Source organism: Plectropomus leopardus, chromosome 4 (assembly GCF_008729295.1).
Source record: "Plectropomus leopardus isolate mb chromosome 4, YSFRI_Pleo_2.0, whole genome shotgun sequence".
Lineage (NCBI taxonomy): Eukaryota > Metazoa > Chordata > Actinopteri > Perciformes > Serranidae > Plectropomus > Plectropomus leopardus.
Genome location: NC_056466.1, coordinates 29,638,151 through 29,656,191, shown reverse-complemented (window position 1 = coordinate 29,656,191; position 18,041 = coordinate 29,638,151). Strand labels below are relative to the sequence as shown.

At 39.6% G+C, this 18,041-nt stretch overlaps 2 protein-coding genes across 3 annotated transcripts; both read left to right on the top strand.

Annotated features, from left to right (window-relative positions):
* Positions 1 to 4,452: 4,452 nt before the first annotated feature.
* Positions 4,453 to 7,475, top strand: LOC121942268 (transcription factor Sox-10-like). Its single transcript, XM_042485421.1, has 4 exons — positions 4,453 to 4,542; positions 4,925 to 5,599; positions 5,974 to 6,245; positions 6,393 to 7,475. Exons 2-4 carry the CDS (start codon positions 5,160 to 5,162, stop codon positions 7,178 to 7,180), a joined length of 1,500 nt encoding a protein of 499 aa, XP_042341355.1. The 5' UTR covers positions 4,453 to 4,542; positions 4,925 to 5,159; the 3' UTR covers positions 7,181 to 7,475.
* A 3,629-nt stretch (positions 7,476 to 11,104) lies between these two features.
* Positions 11,105 to 16,209, top strand: rnaseh2a (ribonuclease H2, subunit A). Of its 2 annotated transcripts, none has more exons than XM_042485632.1 (9): positions 11,105 to 11,184; positions 11,495 to 11,630; positions 12,723 to 12,794; positions 13,014 to 13,140; positions 13,241 to 13,328; positions 13,504 to 13,641; positions 15,047 to 15,134; positions 15,284 to 15,407; positions 15,821 to 16,209. In XM_042485632.1, exons 2-9 carry the CDS (start codon positions 11,504 to 11,506, stop codon positions 15,981 to 15,983), a joined length of 927 nt encoding a protein of 308 aa, XP_042341566.1. In that variant the 5' UTR covers positions 11,105 to 11,184; positions 11,495 to 11,503; the 3' UTR covers positions 15,984 to 16,209. The 2 variants fall into 2 exon arrangements, with proteins under 2 accessions (XP_042341566.1, XP_042341565.1); XM_042485631.1 differs by having other exon boundaries at positions 11,118 to 11,184; positions 11,499 to 11,630.
* Positions 16,210 to 18,041: the final 1,832 nt, after the last annotated feature.

The window sequence follows — 18,041 nt, the reverse complement described above, 5'->3', positions numbered from 1 at the left end:
AGTGCACGTTTGGATTCCAAACAAAATGTGAAATCGCTGTTGTTTTACATATGAAACAAATTAAGGAAACAAACAGGTGATTTCCTTGTTTAGATTTGGGTGACAGGTGGAATATCCATGAGTTGTTTTGTTTCCTATAAAACAAGTTTGCTACATATCAGTCCTTCAAAATAAAAATAAATAAATAAATACATTTTAAAAAGAGGAAACTATCAGATTTGACATCTAACCTGTCGTTTTAAATTTTAAAAAAAATCTTTTGGAATCTTCTGTGATATAAAAAAAAAGTTCTTTAAAACTTGTAAAACACATTCAAAGAATATGAAAAATCCCATGAAGCATATGATGTGAAACTGTGCCCGAGGAGGAAACGTTTATAGGCTAGAGGTTATCATAGATATGAAACAAATAAGTTGATTATGCCTCCATATTAAATCAGTGCTGGGTGCTCAGCACATTACTGCAGGCTCTGTGGGTTAAACTGAATAAGTTTGACATCCACTTCTCTCATTTTCTTTCTTTCTCATTTTGTGATGTTTTAAATCAAAATGACCTAATCCTAATTAATCATTTTTCTCAAAGTGTTCAATTGTTTTTATGCAATATCTAAACACCAAAAACGAAAAAATAATAAAAGGTGTATAGAGTATCAGTTTAAAAGTATAAATAAAATATGAAAATACCAAGTTAAATTTAAAATAAATTACAAATATTTGAAAGGAAAATATCTGTAAATTTAAGGCACAGCTCAGCAGTTTTAGAGAAAATAAATGAGGCCTGTTTTTGGGTTGAACTCCAGCTGGAGAACAAAAGACCTGCGGGCAAACATGGAGGAAGTGACAATTTAAAATATAATCATGAAACCACAAACAGTGTTTTATCAAAATCTGCATCTTCAGAGATTACTTGAAATCGTATGAAAATATAGCCTAACGGGAGCGCTTATTTGGTAAATTTGTGAGGCCGGCAAAATTCCTTAAAAACAAAACACAACAAAGCAAATATACGAACAACAAAAAAAGACAGCACTGAAGAGTTCTCTTTTGTTTTGCATTTCATTCGTTAAGAGAAATACATTTTAATGCGTAAAATACCATTGATTTTTAGAAATAATAGATAATAGGCCTAAAACGACATCATTAAACATCGGACATCTGGTGTAGACAATAGAAGGCCCCTTTCTTTTCTTCTGCTCAATTATCACAGAACTTAGTAAGCGTGATCTATAATGAAGATACATTAAAAATAAGCCTAATACATACGCGCATAGGCTACACAATAAAACGAGAATCTCACATGCTTATTTACATGTTTGATTGTTTGCATTTGCGTATGTCGCAGTCCGTTTTAAGAAGCTCGTTTGACTATTTTGTCTCAGTTTTGCACATTTAATAATTTGGGTTTTTGAGCGCACATAATTATGAAACGGTGGAAATTTTGGCCTATATTCTTTTTTTTCTTTTTTTTTAAGTTTTTCCTTCAAATAATAAATGGCAAAATACAGTTTTCACCTTTAAATAATTTTCAAGAAAAAAAAGGCAAATTCACTATATTCTTTTCTAACTTTCTTTCTAACTTTCTTAATCACTTTTCCATAAAGTTTTGTCATTTTTAACATCGCCAACGAAAACAATTTAATATGAAACGGAATCACTTGAGCATCATTGTAAAATATAACATGGAAAATTTACAGAAACAATACAGTAACTATCAGGAGAAATAAAACATTTTTAGTCATACTGAGGCGACAGAAGATGATAATGTCGCAAAATTCTTAATGTCATTACAAAGGCATGTATGCAACATAAATCCACCTAAGGCCTTATGATAGACGTTAATCTTATAAATGAACATTTTAAGACTTTTTCAGCGCCTTCAATATCAAATGCAATAGGCTTATATAATGGTACATTTTTAATAATTAGATTGCCTTCAGTAAAAACGCCGTGACACCGTCTGACAGACTCCCTGGGGGGTCATTTACATCCAGCTGGACTAACTAAACCATCTCCGTAAAACCGCAGCTTCCTCTGGTCTGCAGAAACCCACTGCACGAGCCGCACAGCGACGCGCATATTTCCAACACATTTCTCAGTCAAAGCCATCTTCATATCAGCCAGTAGTGACAAAAACACTCACTTCACGAGCCTCGGAGGCCTCATGCAGGATCCCAGTGGTGCTGCTTGGTTCGGTGGGGTGCAGAGCATGGAGGTGTCCCCCACCCCCCCTCTCCACCACCACCAACCTCTCATCCCCCAAACACAATCCACTCTACCATCAGCACCTCTAAGGCCCAGATCCAGGTGCTGAGGAGAGCATTTAGAGACAGAAAAGTGTCGCAGCGGCAGAAACAGAGAGAGATCCGAGCGTCCGGTCTGCTGCAGAGTATTTTCTATGTGTGCGCCACTGGTGTCTTTGCTCGGACATAAGGGGAGAAAGACGCACACATCGCTCTCTGTTATCAATTTTTTCCATGTTTGCAGCACAAAACTGCTTTTTGTTCCCCCATTTTTTTTCATTTACGAGGGTTAATGGATAGAGGCTTGGGCGTTTGATCACATGGCTACAATTCACCTGAGATGGAGACAAAGAGAGCAAAGAAAGAGGAGAGAGAGAGAGGGAGAGGACCGAGAGTCAGGCTCAACATGAGAGGCAACGGACACACAGGGGTTATTGTTGCATTCATTTTGAGTTCGTGTGTGTGTGTGTGTGTGTTTGTGTGTGTGTGTGTGTGTGTATGTGTGTATGTGTATGTCCGGGTGCGCATCTGATGCTGCTGAAGTCGATTCTCTTCCTTCCCATCAGGCCATGCTTTAACGGCACAAATCATGGCCTGCAAACCTGTACAAATCAACCTTATCACTGCTGCAGTCTTTGCGCGCAAAATCAGTGGGAAAGATTATGTTAAGTCTGTTTTTTTTCTTCATTTTATTCGTTTCAGAAGAAGCGGCTTGTATTTCTTTGACAAATGTTTTTTAGTGAAATAAAACATTCTGAACAAGCTTCTACACTGTTTATATCTCCTACATGTCTCCAGTTTTTATTCCACAGCTCGATTAGACTATTAGATTTAATCATTGATGCTGGTTTTATTTAAAAGAAACAATTCCACGTCGGTCTGTATTTCAGATATAAAGCCTAATAACCTTGAGCTTACAGTTGATTAGGTCTAAAGTTAAATTGTTATTTCTAAAACACTGACTAACTTCAATTACCTCAGTAGTTGTGACACATTTAAGCAATGTTGTGCCATTTAACACAACAGAATCAATATATTTTAAATCTCGTCACAGCAGGTCACCTGTAACTTTTTTATCGAAGTGACATCATTTTATGGGCGTGGTTAAAGCTCAAACTGAGAATGGTTGATATGTTTTCAGGATCCTAAAAAAAATAAAAAATAAAAAAATAATAAAGGCTATGCTGTATATGCTCAATATGTTTTGGCGGCGGGCAAATCCAGATGTTCCAGATATTGAGGAGGACATGTCCCCAGCGTCTTTGCCAAAATTTACACCTATGGTTGGTTACATCTGATAAAGGATGTCCAAATATTAAATCATTTATTTTCAGGGGAAAAAAAGTTCTGTGTCATTTCACAAAAATATATTAGCTGTGAATAAATGCCTGCTGTGGTAGAGCTTCTGTACACTGGTCAAATAGTCTGCTATACCCACCATAAATCTAAATAAAACCTTTGCTCCGGCCGAGGTTTACTGGGCCATGAGAATACATATATACATGCATATATTTTTATTATGTCTATTTCTCAAAGATGCTTTAAAATCTAATTTTGGTGACCAAACAAAAAAATGATGCTGAATTATTTGTTAATTGATTGTCCTGTTATTGTTTACTTACCCAAATAATATGGCCTTTAAAATAAATTATTTATTTTATTTTATTCCAGATACAATATTCATTTACTTTTGCTTTTCTGATTAGTTTTCAAGAGTTTTATTTTTTTATTACAAAGATGATAACTCAAAGATGTAAGCTTTATTTCACGTATCAAACGGAATCCAGTGAAATCCGAGCTGAACTTTTGATTTTTTTTTTTTTACATTTTTTTTTTTGAGGAACGTGACCACACGAGGCAATAACTCTCCTCACGATTGTTTATTTGTTTGATATAACATGTCAACACGTCCAACAAAGCTGGCCTTCTCCTGCCTCTAAATGGGCGCACTGTAGAGTCATTTAAGCCACTCCGATGTAAAAATCTCACCTCTTCTCTGTTGGAAATGTTGCAGTGATGGACAGACGAGCATTAACAGTGAGCTGCTCGCGTCCAATCAGAGAGCAGCGGGATAATTATCGGACCAATCGGAGCACGGCGCTGCGCCGTGGTGGGCGGGGTTGACTGAGTGCTGGAATGCTGCCTCTCTGGGAATGTTTTCCACTTTCAATCACTTTTTTTTTCTCCCAGTCCTCCTCACAAGGCGCTCTTTAAGCTCCGGTGTTGCCACACAGAGCAGCCATTCATCGGCTCTACAGTCAGCCACACACACTCCCATGTTGAACCACTGGACATCTAAATTGGTAAGTTATGTAATTTTTTTAAAAAAAAAAAACTAAATTTATATGTTAAAAGAGAATATTTCATATTAGTTTTTAAGTGGCAATTGTAGGCTATTATTTTTATTGGAAGATATTTAACATTTATTTGCTTTTGATGAAAACACATTTTTCTGGTTGCGGTTCTTTGGTCCAAATAGCATTAGGTTATCATTATTAGGCTGTTATTATTATTGGCTAGAGATGTAGTTATATGGTCACTTTTAATCCACGAACGCCCTTAACCTGTTTAGCCTGAAGTGTAGCGGGGCATGTTTGATTCACATGAAAAGTAAAATTATATTTTTCCTCATGTGTGGAATTTATCAGAAATAAAATGTTTTTATTATACTTAATATGTTTTTAGGTATAACTGTTTTTGCTGAAGCGGATTTTCAGCCGACGGTGGAAAGGATTTGGACACTTTTACGCAGAATTATGGCTTTGCCCGAGAAGAATCAGCAGTAAGGGATCGCCGAAGACTCCGGACATCATATTCAATTGAAACGAATCAATTAACCCACAGTGAACAGTTTGGACTCTCTATAAAACAAGTTTTGCATTCGTTGGCTGGTTGTCTTATCATTGAAAGTTAAAAAAAAATGTCCGGCGAGGAGCACAGCCTGTCCGAGGCAGAACTGAGTCCAGGAGGTTCAGACGATGGTCACTCGCTGTCACCGACTCAACCGGGAGCGCCACCGCGCCAAGACTCACCCCTGACCGGGCCGCCGCAGCAGCTGACCTCGCTGTGCGTCGCGGACGGCAGCGAGGAAGACGGAGGTGACAGAGCCAAATCAGAAATGGAGGATGATCGCTTCCCGATCGGCATCAGGGAAGCGGTCAGCCAGGTGCTGGACGGATATGACTGGACACTAGTGCCTATGCCGGTGCGCGTAAACAACGGAAACAAAGCTAAACCCCACGTAAAGAGGCCCATGAACGCCTTCATGGTGTGGGCGCAAGCGGCGAGGAGGAAGCTGGCTGACCAATACCCCCACCTGCACAACGCGGAGCTCAGCAAGACCCTGGGCAAACTGTGGAGGTTTGTATGGGGGGTTGTTCCAGAGAGGAACAGTGTGGCCATACAGTGGCACGTTTCCTGTGTCGCCTGTGCGTGACAGTTTGGATAGATACTGAACTCAAATGTCAGAAAGTGGGCAAATTATAAACTAAAAACCTGTTTAAACACCTATCAGTGGGTATTTTTACTTTGCTTTGTTCCTTTAACATTATTTGTACTGTGCTAAACCTTGATTTACGCATGGCTTACGCTCTTGTCCTCCTGCATATATCCATAACGCACGAGAATAAATACGACAATATTTATAATATTAAGGCATATTTTGAGAAAAACACCTTTACATGAATGCAGAAGGCCTGCAAGAATAAATTCACTCCTTGTTTTTCTCCCCCCAGGCTGCTTAACGAGAGCGACAAGAGGCCATTCATCGAGGAGGCGGAGAGGCTGAGGAAACAGCACAAGAAGGACTACCCGGAGTACAAGTACCAGCCTCGGAGACGCAAAAACGGCAAACTAGCGCCTGCCAGTGAGTCAGACAGCCAGGGGGAAGGGGAGGCCAGCCACTCCCAGTCACACTACAAGACCCTGCATCTGGAGCACAACGGCGGGGCTGGGTCTCCTCTGGGTGACCTGCACCATCACCACCATCACCACCACCATCCTGCTGGTACGAGGACGACAGTGATCAGTGTTCACATTTAAGCGACATTTGCTCAAGAGCATAAAAACAATTTGCTCTCAGTAAACAAAAAGGAGATTAAAAAAAATTACTGTGTATTAAAGTTCACCTGCCATGTTCTCCTCTTTCCTGTAGGTCAGGGTCACAGCCCGCCCACGCCCCCCACCACCCCAAAGACAGAGCTCCAGTCTGGGAAACTGTCAGATGCCAAGAGGGAGGGGGCAGCAGGAGCGGCCGGAGGATCAGGGGGGTCCAGGGGAGCCCTCGGGGTGGGAGCTGAAGGGGCATCTGGGGGTCCGTCATCATCAAGCTCTAAACCCCACATCGACTTTGGCACCATGGACATCGGCGAGATCAGCCACGAGGTGATGTCCAACATTGAGCCATTTGACGTGAACGAGTTCGACCAGTACCTCCCGCCAAATGGCCACCCTCAGAGTGGAACCGGGGCCCCCTCCGCTGGGTCCTCGGCCTCGTCTTACGCATACGCCCTGGCTGCTGCTAGCGGCCACTCAGCTTGGCTCTCCAAACAGCAGCAGCAGCCTCAGGCCTCTCCGTCTTCCTCCGACCCCTCCAAGGCCCAGATCAAGAGCGAGTCAGCGGCGGGCAGCCACTACGCCGAGGCCTCGTCCTCTCCCTCCTCAGGCACCCATGTCACCTACACCCCTCTCAGCCTCCCCCACTATGGCTCCGCTTTCCCCTCGCTGGCCTCCAGAGCTCAGTTTGAGTACGGAGAGCACCAGGCCCCCGGCGCATACTATGCCCACTCCAGCCAGGCCCCGGGGCTGTACTCAGCCTTCTCCTACATGGGCCCTACACAGAGGCCTCTGTACACTACCATAGGAGACCCATCCAGCGTGGCCCCCTCCCACAGCCCCACACACTGGGAGCAGCCTGTTTACACCACACTCACAAGACCTTGAGGGAGACCAGCTGAGCAGAGGGAAATATGGGAAGTGTGTGAGTGGATCTGTGTCTGTGCAAACATGTCAGTGCGTGTGTGTGTTAGTGTGTGTGTGTGCCCGTGCCATATTGATGTTAGAGGTTTTTACTTTTTTAGCCAATATAATGCATCCACGGGGGCCTTACAAAAAAAAAAAAAAATAGCCACAAACTCACACAACATAAAGTGTGAATCATGAGTGAACTGCCAATCAGAAATTAAATAAACTTAACAAACGTGTGCCATCATAAACTTTATTTGTCGGGATGTACAGCGAGATTGTATACGAGAGGTAGACGAGTGTGAGAGCGAACAGACGTTGCATTGATGAGTGACTCTGATTTGACCCGGAAACGATGGGTTTCGACTGACATAATCAGATCGTATTAACCAAACTAAAGCAGATGTTTTTTGACGTTCTTGTGTTATTTTATATGAGTAGTAAGTCTATTGTCGATATCCTAGGGTGTAACTTTATTGTGATTTGATATTACACTAATACATCTGCACCACTGCTTTGGGAAAAGCATGTTTTGTTTCAATAAATTGTTCCCTGGGGTTATTTGGCCAGAAAAGGATAGATGCAACCTTTTTTTTTTCTTTGTAGATAGCTGTTTTTCTGACTTCACTGAACTGCATTTAAGGGGAAAAATAGGAATAAGAGAGGGAAAGAGAGTTCTTCAAGATGTATTTCAACTTAACGCTCAGTCTTGTACACTTACCTCAACTCTGTTCATGTTGTGCCAATAGCAAAGGAGAAAAACGACACTGGATACCTGATCAAATACTGCTGAAGGTATTCCAAATTTCACAAGCTGCTTTCTTTTTGCTTTTTAACATTTTGCTGATTCGCATCTGATTTTTTTCTCCAATAACTGAGTTAAAATCTATAAGTACAAAGTCTCAACCAAATCTGCTCAGATAATTGGCCAGCTTTGGGTCCTGCTTAAGGATTAGAATCACATGTACGACCGCTCTGCACTGCATGTGGGCCGAAAGCATGTTTCCGTCTTTACAGTTTTGCCCTATATCGTGCCCAAATCACCCTCTCCTCTTCAGCAATGTGAATAATGGTCATTACCACAGGCTTCACCTTTGTTACGTGATGCATACTTTATCATTTTATACTGACCCTCTTACCATGTTATTATTTTTTATGTAAGTAATAATGCATTGTGTGTCACACCTTGGCTTCTTCCATTTTGTATAATTCTGGATAGTTTTGTAAAGTGTTTGCTATACATTCACTTGAGTATTTTTGCTTCCATACAAGAAAAGCAATGTTGAAATTTTATTGTTGTCATCTATTAAATCAATTTATTTATAAATCATGTCTGAGAGGATTATTTTTTTGCAGCAGTGATGGCTCAGAGATAACCCACAGAGGGGTGAGCGAGCAAGGGGTGAAAAAAAAAAAAATTCAAAACACCCTGCTGACGTGTGAACTGTAATAACAACACAATCAGTGCCCCACCGACCTAAGCTGTTTAGTGTGTTTGTGTGTGTGGTAGGCTAAAATTGACTACTAATTCCCCACATTTAATCGGCTGGGGACTGCATGTTACTGGGAAAGACAAAGAGAGCCATTCAGCGAGGGAGAGGGACAGAAGGAGAGAGAAGGGGTGGGTGTAAAGAGCCAGAGGCAAGGCCAATTTCAGCTCAGTAACCACCGTACACTTGGACTTTTGTACATGGCTTTCCTCACTCTGCCCTCTCCTCTCCACCTGAGGCTCCCTCCCTGCCTCCACACTCAGCCGCTGTTTAAAACCCACTCAGCACAGCCAGGGGGCATCCATCATCAAAATGCGAGATATAAAACAAAGATGACGATAGACGTGGTGGTCTTTTGCAAAGATATATCCAAAATGAGCGGTGGGAGTTGAAAGTAGAAAAGGAAATGTAATTAACCCTTAGAAACGTCGAGCGACATCACTTTTCTTGTGCTGCTTTCAGACGCCTTTCTCAAGTATATATGAACCTTTGAACCTTGATAGAAAGGTGTGATTTCTTTCAAATATATGGAAAAAATGCATTAAGCAAATTGGTAATGAATATTCCACTAAACTGCCAGAAATTAGTCGATTTAGAAGATTTTTTTTTTTTAAAAAAAAAAAAGCTTGGGAAAAATGTCTGGGGAAAAAAGGTGGGGAAAAATGCAAAAGTATAAAATAATAAAATATAATTATAATAGTTACATATTTAAAATTACATTACAGAATTACATCATCCCATTTATTTTAATTTAATAATATTATTATTATTTTTCTAATTTTCACATCATTTTTTTTGTTCTCTTTGCACATTTCTTGATAATTCTGGGGTAATTTCTCCAACAATTTGCTCCAGTTTCAAGGGATTAACAGAGCAGTCCAAACCAGGGGAAAGTGGTTAACTTTACATCATTAATTGTATAAACTACACTTGATTTATAGCATTAAGAGAAGTGATTGATTCAACCAATCAGATTATTCACAAACACTGAATAAATCATGTTGTGAGTTTGGAAAGAAGAAAGATAACCAGCTTAGTAGTTTCCAGCTGTCGGCCCCTAAACCAAAAAAGTAAACCTCAAACTGTACAAGGAAATAATAGAGAATGGAAAAAGAATGAATGGTTGAACTGAAAATAATTTCTATTAATGTTCTAAAACGGCTTTGAAGATTTTGAATCTGGCTGAATTTAACAAATTAGCAAGGCTGTTTTAATGTTTAATGTTTAATGAGATGTGGATAAAGACTACGGCTCAGGATACTCAAACGGTAACTGAAACATCAAGGGCTATCATAATCCTTTCATGCAGACATTTCTTTTTTTTTTTTTTATTCTGTGTCACTGGCACTGCTAATGTTTAATGTTTAATGTTGTTTAATGTTTTCATTTGTTTTTTTAGGGCTGATTTCCAGCTGTGCATTCTGATTTTGTGTTGATTTCTTGGGAAGATGCATCACAAAGCACACTATCACCTCAAATGTAGAGAGCCTTTAGGCAAATCCTGTATTATCCACCATATAATAACGTTTTACTTCAGGACCTCCATCTAAAAAAAAAAGATGTTGGTTTTTATAAGACCACAAATTAATAGTTAACAACAACAGCTAAGGAGTTGGAATTGAGATATGATCAGATTCGTCACTTTTATGTCCATCATGAATGAAATAGTGAAAATAAACTATTTTCACTATTTCATGTGGTCCCACTGGTTGAGGGCAACTGGGTTGATATGATCTGACCCTTATACAATACAAAAACATAAAGATAGAGTGAAATGAGAACTAAGTCAAAAATAATGAGTTATTTTTATTTATTTAATTATTTATTTTTCAGTTGAAGGAAAGTGAGCTAAATGTAACTATTTTACATAGGCCCGCTGTTGATTATATACACTTAAAACAGTGCATCATGTTTCAAAAGATGATGCACTTTGTTAAAATGTTATTCTACAACTTTACATTTCAGACTGATTAATTGTAGGCATTTTTTTTACTCCACTATAACCTATTCATTTGACAGCTGTAGTTGTAGACTGACTGCTGTAGCTTGTCTCTTTGTAGATTAACATTTTAACAAAGTGCATCATCTTTTGAAACATGATGCACTGTTTTAAGTGTATATAATCAACAGCGGGCCTATGTAAAATAGTTACATTTAGCTCACTTTCCTTCAACTGAAACAACATGCGGTTTGGCCTACATGTGCATCACTAAATAGCAATTAAACTATATAACATATAGAACATAACACTTGTGATATTTTAGGACATGTTTTGCTGATCACACTCACCGGTATGCAGACTTAACGTTTCTGAGTGACTTTCACTAGTAAGTTCTGATACTCCGGACCAGCTGGTGGCGCTAATGCGCCTACAACTTAAAAAAAAAGGTGAAGAAGAAGACGCGTGTGACGTCTTTCTAGAGGCGCCAAATCCGCTGCGGACAGAAACACAACACGAAGTTTTTTTTAAGGCAACCTGCACAGTCTAAATAGGTGAGATTTTAGTTTGTTTAGACATATAATGGTGCAAACTACTTACAGGAGTTCTCCCAAGAGCCTAAACTACTTATGTAAATAGAAAAAAAAATGTGCGTGTTTTGGGATAAATACCAGTTTGAGAAGTTAGCAGTCAGCTAACGTTTGAGTTCACATTTAAGTACAAGAGCTAACGCATGAGCTAACACCTGTTTTTGTGTGTCCCGTAAGTATGTAACTAGCATGGCAGGTAGTCAGGAGACAGAGTTGTAAATTAAGTTAGACTTAAACATGGTAGGATAAATATTTAATGTGTGTTTTCTGTCAGCCAGCTGTCATGGACCTCGGCCCCTTTGAAACAGACAACTCTGTCAGCTGCCGGCTGAGCTCTCAGGTCCCTGATGTGTGCCGGACTGAGGACTGCTGTCTGGGCATCGACGAGGCGGGCAGGGGCCCCGTGCTGGGTAAGCTGCTGGCTAACTATCCCATAAATCTAAACCTTACACTGTGTGAATAAGACCGCACACCTACATATTCTGTTGTAGACATTCATATTTTATCCAGGGTCCCCGCGGATCCTTAACAAGTCTAAAAAGAGGGTGAATTCAAACATCTAAAAATAAGGCCTCAATTGGTATTAAATTGACTTAAATTAATCATTCGTAAGTCTTGCTATGACACGGGGAAGTGGGATTTTATGATATTTTCTGACATTGCATTGAAAAATCTCCAAATTATTGCTCAAATCTTTTTCTTTTAAATAGATGCCTTTTTGATAACATAATGCGTTCATTGGCTTTCATGTGCTCCACTCTAAATAGAGTTATTTATTGACATAGATAGTATAACTTTTTCACTGGATAAAATGTCCCGTTTTTGTTACACTAAACATTTGGGCAAAATAAAATTATCCTCGTTCAATTTTGGTTATTAGAAAACTGGTCTTGAACTTAATTCCAAGTGGCATTTAAAAAGTCTTAAATCTAACTTGCCTTAAGATGTAGGAACCCTGACTTTATCACACAACAGTGATGAGATCATGTATCATGAAAACCGCCCTCAGTAGGAAGATTGTGGTGAATTTCCATTATCCGGATAATCGTGAATGTCGTGTTCAGCAACAGCTTTAAAGACTGCTGTGTGACCAACAATACAAGAAACTGCCAAAACAGGCTACATTTAAACCAATCTCAAAAAATGAAAAATATCAAGCATTGGCTTTTTTTTTTTTCCTTACAAAAGACATACACTAAGAAAATACTGTGTCTTATCTGTGATGCAATAAAACCAAGTGTAGTGTAAAGTCAGGCATATTTTAGTGGCATTTTAAGACTTTTAAGCATATTTTTGATTATTATTGGGATAATATTGTAGATCGCAATTATTTTGGCCAGGATCATAGTGACGTGAAATTTTCATATTGTCCCATGCCTGTCATAGAGATAATGATTTGATAACTGTCTGCCATGATTTGAATGCATTGCTTATTTACTGCAGCAATCACTGCACTGTGGCTCGTGGATTCAGTACTTAATGTTCATGTTTTTTGGCTCCAGGGCCCATGGTGTATGGAATATGTTTCTGTCCAGTTTCCAAAAAGGAGGAGCTGAAGAACTTGAAAGTGGCAGGTATTCCTATTGTCTAACACCTCTGCAGAGGGCAGTTGAAAGATGCTGCATAGCCTTTATTTTACTTTAAACCCACTCACTGCCGGCTTACCGAAGAAAATGTAAAGTTCAGCAATTCATCTTTTCTTGTGTCCAAGGCATCAAAAACACCACCATAAAATAAATAAGCACAATAAACAATACATCTTCTCTTGATGCATTTTGTCCCTTTCTCATCAGATTCAAAGACACTCTCAGAAGCAGAACGAGAGAATCTTTTCCAAAAACTGGATGAAGCCAAAAGTTTTGTAGGCTGGGCTCTGCAGATTCTTTCACCAAACACCATCTCCACCAGCATGTTACAGAGGTTTGTGCCACAAATACTATCATGCACACAGAGACTTGCTCTTTTTTTTCATAATTTGTGTTTCGTATTCACACCCTGACAAAATGTCTGCTCTTATTAGGACAAAATACAACCTCAACGCTCTTTCACATGATACAGCAATCGGCCTAGTTCAGTATGCTTTGGACAGTGGAGTTCAGCTCACAGAGGTATGATATCAAACAGCTCATGCAGATATAAAGATGCTCTGTACAGTGCTTTGTCTGAAAGTCATGAATCCAACTGATTTTTCATTTAAACATTCAACACGAGTCAACATATTCTTATTTTCACTCATCTTTTTTCTTTGCTTTCTCCCGCCTTCGCCTCCCTCTGTGTTGGAAGGTATATGTGGACACAGTTGGCCCAGCAGAGAAATATGAGGAGAAACTCTCAAAGCTGTTTCCAGGTATCACTGTGACTGTGAGGCCAAAGGCTGACTCCCTCTTCCCCATCGTCAGTGCAGCCAGTATCTGTGCAAAGGTTAGTGACCAGCAGCCAAGTGGATTTCATTTCTCAGTACTGTTGTCACAATACCAAAATCATGAATTTGATACGACACCTGCCTTAATATCTAAATCCTGATTCTGAAATTATATATCATGGCAAAAATCTTGAACAGCAGCAAAAGTAGTGGAACTTAAATTCTTTGCTTTTTAAAATTAGCATTCATGAAATAAAACAGAAACTGTCAAACATCGCCCTCACAGTCAGAGACGCGGCCTCTTATTGGTCGACAAACTTAACTCAAAGGCATCACGGACAGCCAGTTGATGGCAAACAGCTACAAAAACTGTTTTTACCATGGAAAAATATTACATTACAGAAGACATTCAGTATTACATTTATCATTATTGTTGTGTTTCACAAAGTCTCCCAAAAGAAAATGCAGTTCAGATCTGGTTTAGAGAGTTTCTTAAAGGGATACGGTCACGCCAGAGTCCTTGTTGGAACAACAGTTAACTTCTGGGTCCAAAAAAAAAAAAGTCTCTCACATGCAGCGTTCCAGAGATATTCAACGACAGTAACATTTTGTTTTACATGACATTGTCGACCCCACAGTTAACTTGTATGGTGACCAGTGTGTCCGATTTTTCTCATCAGTTCCTGTTTAATGCTTAGTGGTGAGAGAGACATGCGCACGCAACTCAGCTGGAAAAACTCAGCTTCAGTGATACAGTACGCAGTTTATTTTCAGATAAATGTTACATTAGACATCACGTTTATTTTTCAGACAACTGCATGGCGGGTTTCACTTGCCTGAACGCGGAGTTTACATGCTGCGGGGCGAGCAATAAGCCCCACAGAACGCTGCACTCACACTCCCTGTACCGCTGTGGCACATTGGTGCAACTTCTAAGAACTCAAACACGGCTCTTCCTTTAACACTGTCGTTCTCGAAAGTGTCAGTATTAATGAAATAGGGTATAGGACTGTCTCAGGTATTTAATTATTTTTTTTTATCATCATCAGTTGCAATGAACTTAAAGGAATAAAAGAAGTAGTTATCTGAAACTTTAAACCATTAAAAAGAAAAGAGAATTATGTGTAAAAAGTCTGACCAGCAGTGGAGGAGGAGAGGAGATGTGTGTGTGCAGGTGAGATTCTCTGTCTGTTTTTTTTTTCCTCTTTCTTTTAAAAAGTATTGTATATCGCAAATGAACCCAATATGATAACCCTCAATTTTTTTTCAATTTTTCACTGCTGTAACTCTTCTATGTAACACTAGGTTACAGTTGTCGTGACTGTTTGAATGGATGTCCTTGTTACTTAAGAGCTCCTAATTCAGGATTACAAAGATCATATTTGCTGCTGCTGAAAAGCTCCTCGTCCACATTTTAAGTTTCATTCATAATCACTCAGTAGTTTTTCTGCTGCTTATTTTCAGGTGGCCAGGGATCGCGTTGTGAAGACCTGGAACTTTGCTGAGGACTTGGGAGATGTGGATACAGACTACGGCTCAGGATACCCAAACGGTAACTGAAACATCGAGGGCTATCATAATCCTTTCATGCAGACGTTTCTTTTTTTTTAAATTCTGTGTCACTGCTAATGTTACTTAAACACTACTAAGACTGTTATGGATGCATGTAGAAACAGATTTTTTTCTCCCATGTGTTTTCAGACCCCAAAACTAAAGCATGGCTCCTGAAGTACCTGGATCCAGTGTTCGGTTACCCCCAGTTTGTTCGATTTAGTTGGAGCACTGCCCAAACCCTGATGGAGAGCAAGGGTGTGACTGTCCACTGGTAAAGAGCCTTCTTGATTTTGACCAGCGTCCTTGATTATATAAAAGCAGAGGCTGATTTAGGGAGTTTAAGACTACCAGCAATAAAACAGGATTTTTATTATTTATGCCCACTGTGTTTCTGCTCCAAGAAAATATGTCTCTGCAAACAAGAATTTGGCAGATAATTTTCTTCAAGCAAAATAGTTCAAGCTTTTATCCAACTCCAAAGAAACCAAAAACAACTTGTTAGAAATGCTTTTAAAATGTTTTTATAGTGTGTTAATAAGAATACTTACACATATATTTGTGTGAAAACCACAAGCCCCTTTGATTTTCAGGTCATGCTTAGTGTCTGTTTAAATCATTTGACTTCAAAGGAAAACTAACCACAGTTTAAAAAAAGTTGTCCTATTTTGTCAAATTTTTCCACAGGGACGACGAGGACGAGGACGGGGAGAAGGCAGCCCAGCGGCAGAACAACAGATCCATGTTGTCCTACTTTGGTGCATCAGCAGGAGGTAACGCCCAAAACCCGACCCACCAGACACACCGCTTCTTCACTGAGCGGAGGTTGAAGAGCCTCGACACACTCTGAAGACCAAACAGTAGAGGACACACACACACGCACAGATGGGAACTGATACACACTTTCTGAGATTTTCATGTGCAGTCCGAACAGTTGGGTCTTCAGCACAGACGTGGACTGATAAAACATTGCAGACATGTTATGTTTGTATCACCAGTGCAGACCTAAATGATCTATCTTTATTTTTCCTTTTTGTATTTGTTTTTTAATACATAAAAATGATCTTTAAAAGTCATGTTTTGCTTTGTTAACCTTTGTTTTAAATTTTTACACCATACTTGCAAAAGAGGCAGAAGTCTGTTTGGAAAATGTTGCAATCTTTAATGCTGATGCTGCCCTCTGGTGGCAATATGACAAAATACACCAGAGGTTATAAAAGCGTGTTGTTTAACATGGACCGTTGTAGGTCTCAACATAAAAACACGGACAAAATATCCACCACAATATGACGTCTGCAGAATGAAAAGCACTCAGCAAAACTCGTTCCACATGCATCATGTATATATCATCATGTATATATCATCATGTGTGTATCATTATGTATATCATTATGTTTATCATCATGTATATCACTATTATAATCTAGATAACATTGGAAATCGTGAAATACAAACACATATTGCTAAAAAAAACTTTCTGTTTTGCTTTTCAACAATTGAACAGAAAGTTTTGAAATGATAGACTTTGTCTAAAAACAAACAACCATACAGGATTTAAGCATTGTCCTTGATAAAATATGCCTTCATAAAATATAATCTTAAATCATGATTCAAATTAGAACTATCTAATCAAAGTATAATATAAAAGTAATATTCTGAGTAATCTTTAAATGTCAGCTAACAGTTTTTGACATTTCAAATCGTTTCGAGGTTCAATACCCAGCCTTTGTAGGGAAACTTGGAAGTCTTGTTTTTCTGTTACATAATTGCTTTTATTCTAATTTCAGCTTTCATAATGTTCTGTCTTTGCAAAGCTGATTCAGAACTTATAAAAAAAGTCCCTGAACCACCTGCAGTAAAACCTCTTAAAGATTTTCTACTCTCTTCAGTTTTACATGTTGTGACCCTCACACATGGAGGATGAGGTTTGTTGGTCTGACTGCAGACTGTTCCCCTCTTAAAATACCACAGTGTAATCTGTATTACATCACATTTGGCAGATTGATTCTGAGAAGTTTGCCAAATTTCCATCTTCTCCAAAGTGGCTCCTGTCGTTGGTCAGTCTCACATCCTCTGAGAGCTTCATCCTCTTCTGACTGTCCAGACTCTCAAACACACAGGAAACTCTAACCACGTAACACATTTCACATGTTACTACGGGAACACAAAAGGCAGCTGGCTAAGAATGAGTGTCCATATCTTCAGAAAAATAAATACTTCATTGACTTGCCCAGTTAAGCAGCGGTCAACAAAAAGTGTAAAGGCATGTCCATCTATCCAGCATCGCTAGTTCCCGTTGGGTTTGTGTCTCGACTCTTGGATCTTCTTCCCACAGTTCATAGCTAAAGTGGAGACGGCAAATGAGGACAGGATCATTATGGAGCTCCCCACAAAGTGAGATGACGCTCCTCTGAAAGGTGCTCTCATGGGTTTCCTGGGGAAAGTTTCTCTGTCGAAGGCAGTGGTGGCGGTCACTGTCTGGACCACAGGCTCCATGGCTGTAGTTGTTGCTTGGACGTACAGAAGTCCACGAGCTGGTCTTCGGAGGTTAGATGCGCGGTCTGCGTCGACCTCAGCAGGGGATGTCTGGAGCTTTCTGTCCCAACCAACACGTCGCAGAGCTCAATCTGTTCTGTTCTCTTCCTTCTGTGATCCCTTCCTTCATGCCCATTTATAACCTCTCCAGGCTCCTCACCTAATCCCTCTAAGCAGTCTTGTCTACTACAACGTCAATGGGATTAAAAATAGTTAACCCATTCCCGCAGAGGATCAAGGTGATGATCTATTTCAGCGTAAGACTGTCTACTGTAATTCTATTAGATCACCCTGCCAGTCACCCATGGTGAATGTATTGAGTTGTTTATGGGACTGAAGCTTGCAAACAGTAAACTCTGGTGTGTAAACATAT

What these genes read in the sequence shown, in the direction of transcription:
- LOC121942268 (XM_042485421.1), top strand. Translation starts at nt 5,160, where the DNA reads ATGTCCGGCGAGGAGCACAGCCTGTCCGAGGCAGAACTGAGTCCAGGA. An exon ending in ACCCTGGGCAAACTGTGGAG is followed by an intron (nt 5,600 to 5,973) that starts GTTTGTATGGGG and finishes TTCTCCCCCCAG; the next exon opens with GCTGCTTAACGAGAGCGACA. An exon ending in TCACCACCACCATCCTGCTG is followed by an intron (nt 6,246 to 6,392) that starts GTACGAGGACGA and finishes TCTTTCCTGTAG; the next exon opens with GTCAGGGTCACAGCCCGCCC.
- rnaseh2a (XM_042485632.1), top strand. Translation starts at nt 11,504, where the DNA reads ATGGACCTCGGCCCCTTTGAAACAGACAACTCTGTCAGCTGCCGGCTG. An exon ending in GGGCAGGGGCCCCGTGCTGG is followed by an intron (nt 11,631 to 12,722) that starts GTAAGCTGCTGG and finishes TTTTGGCTCCAG; the next exon opens with GGCCCATGGTGTATGGAATA. An exon ending in TCCACCAGCATGTTACAGAG is followed by an intron (nt 13,141 to 13,240) that starts GTTTGTGCCACA and finishes TGCTCTTATTAG; the next exon opens with GACAAAATACAACCTCAACG.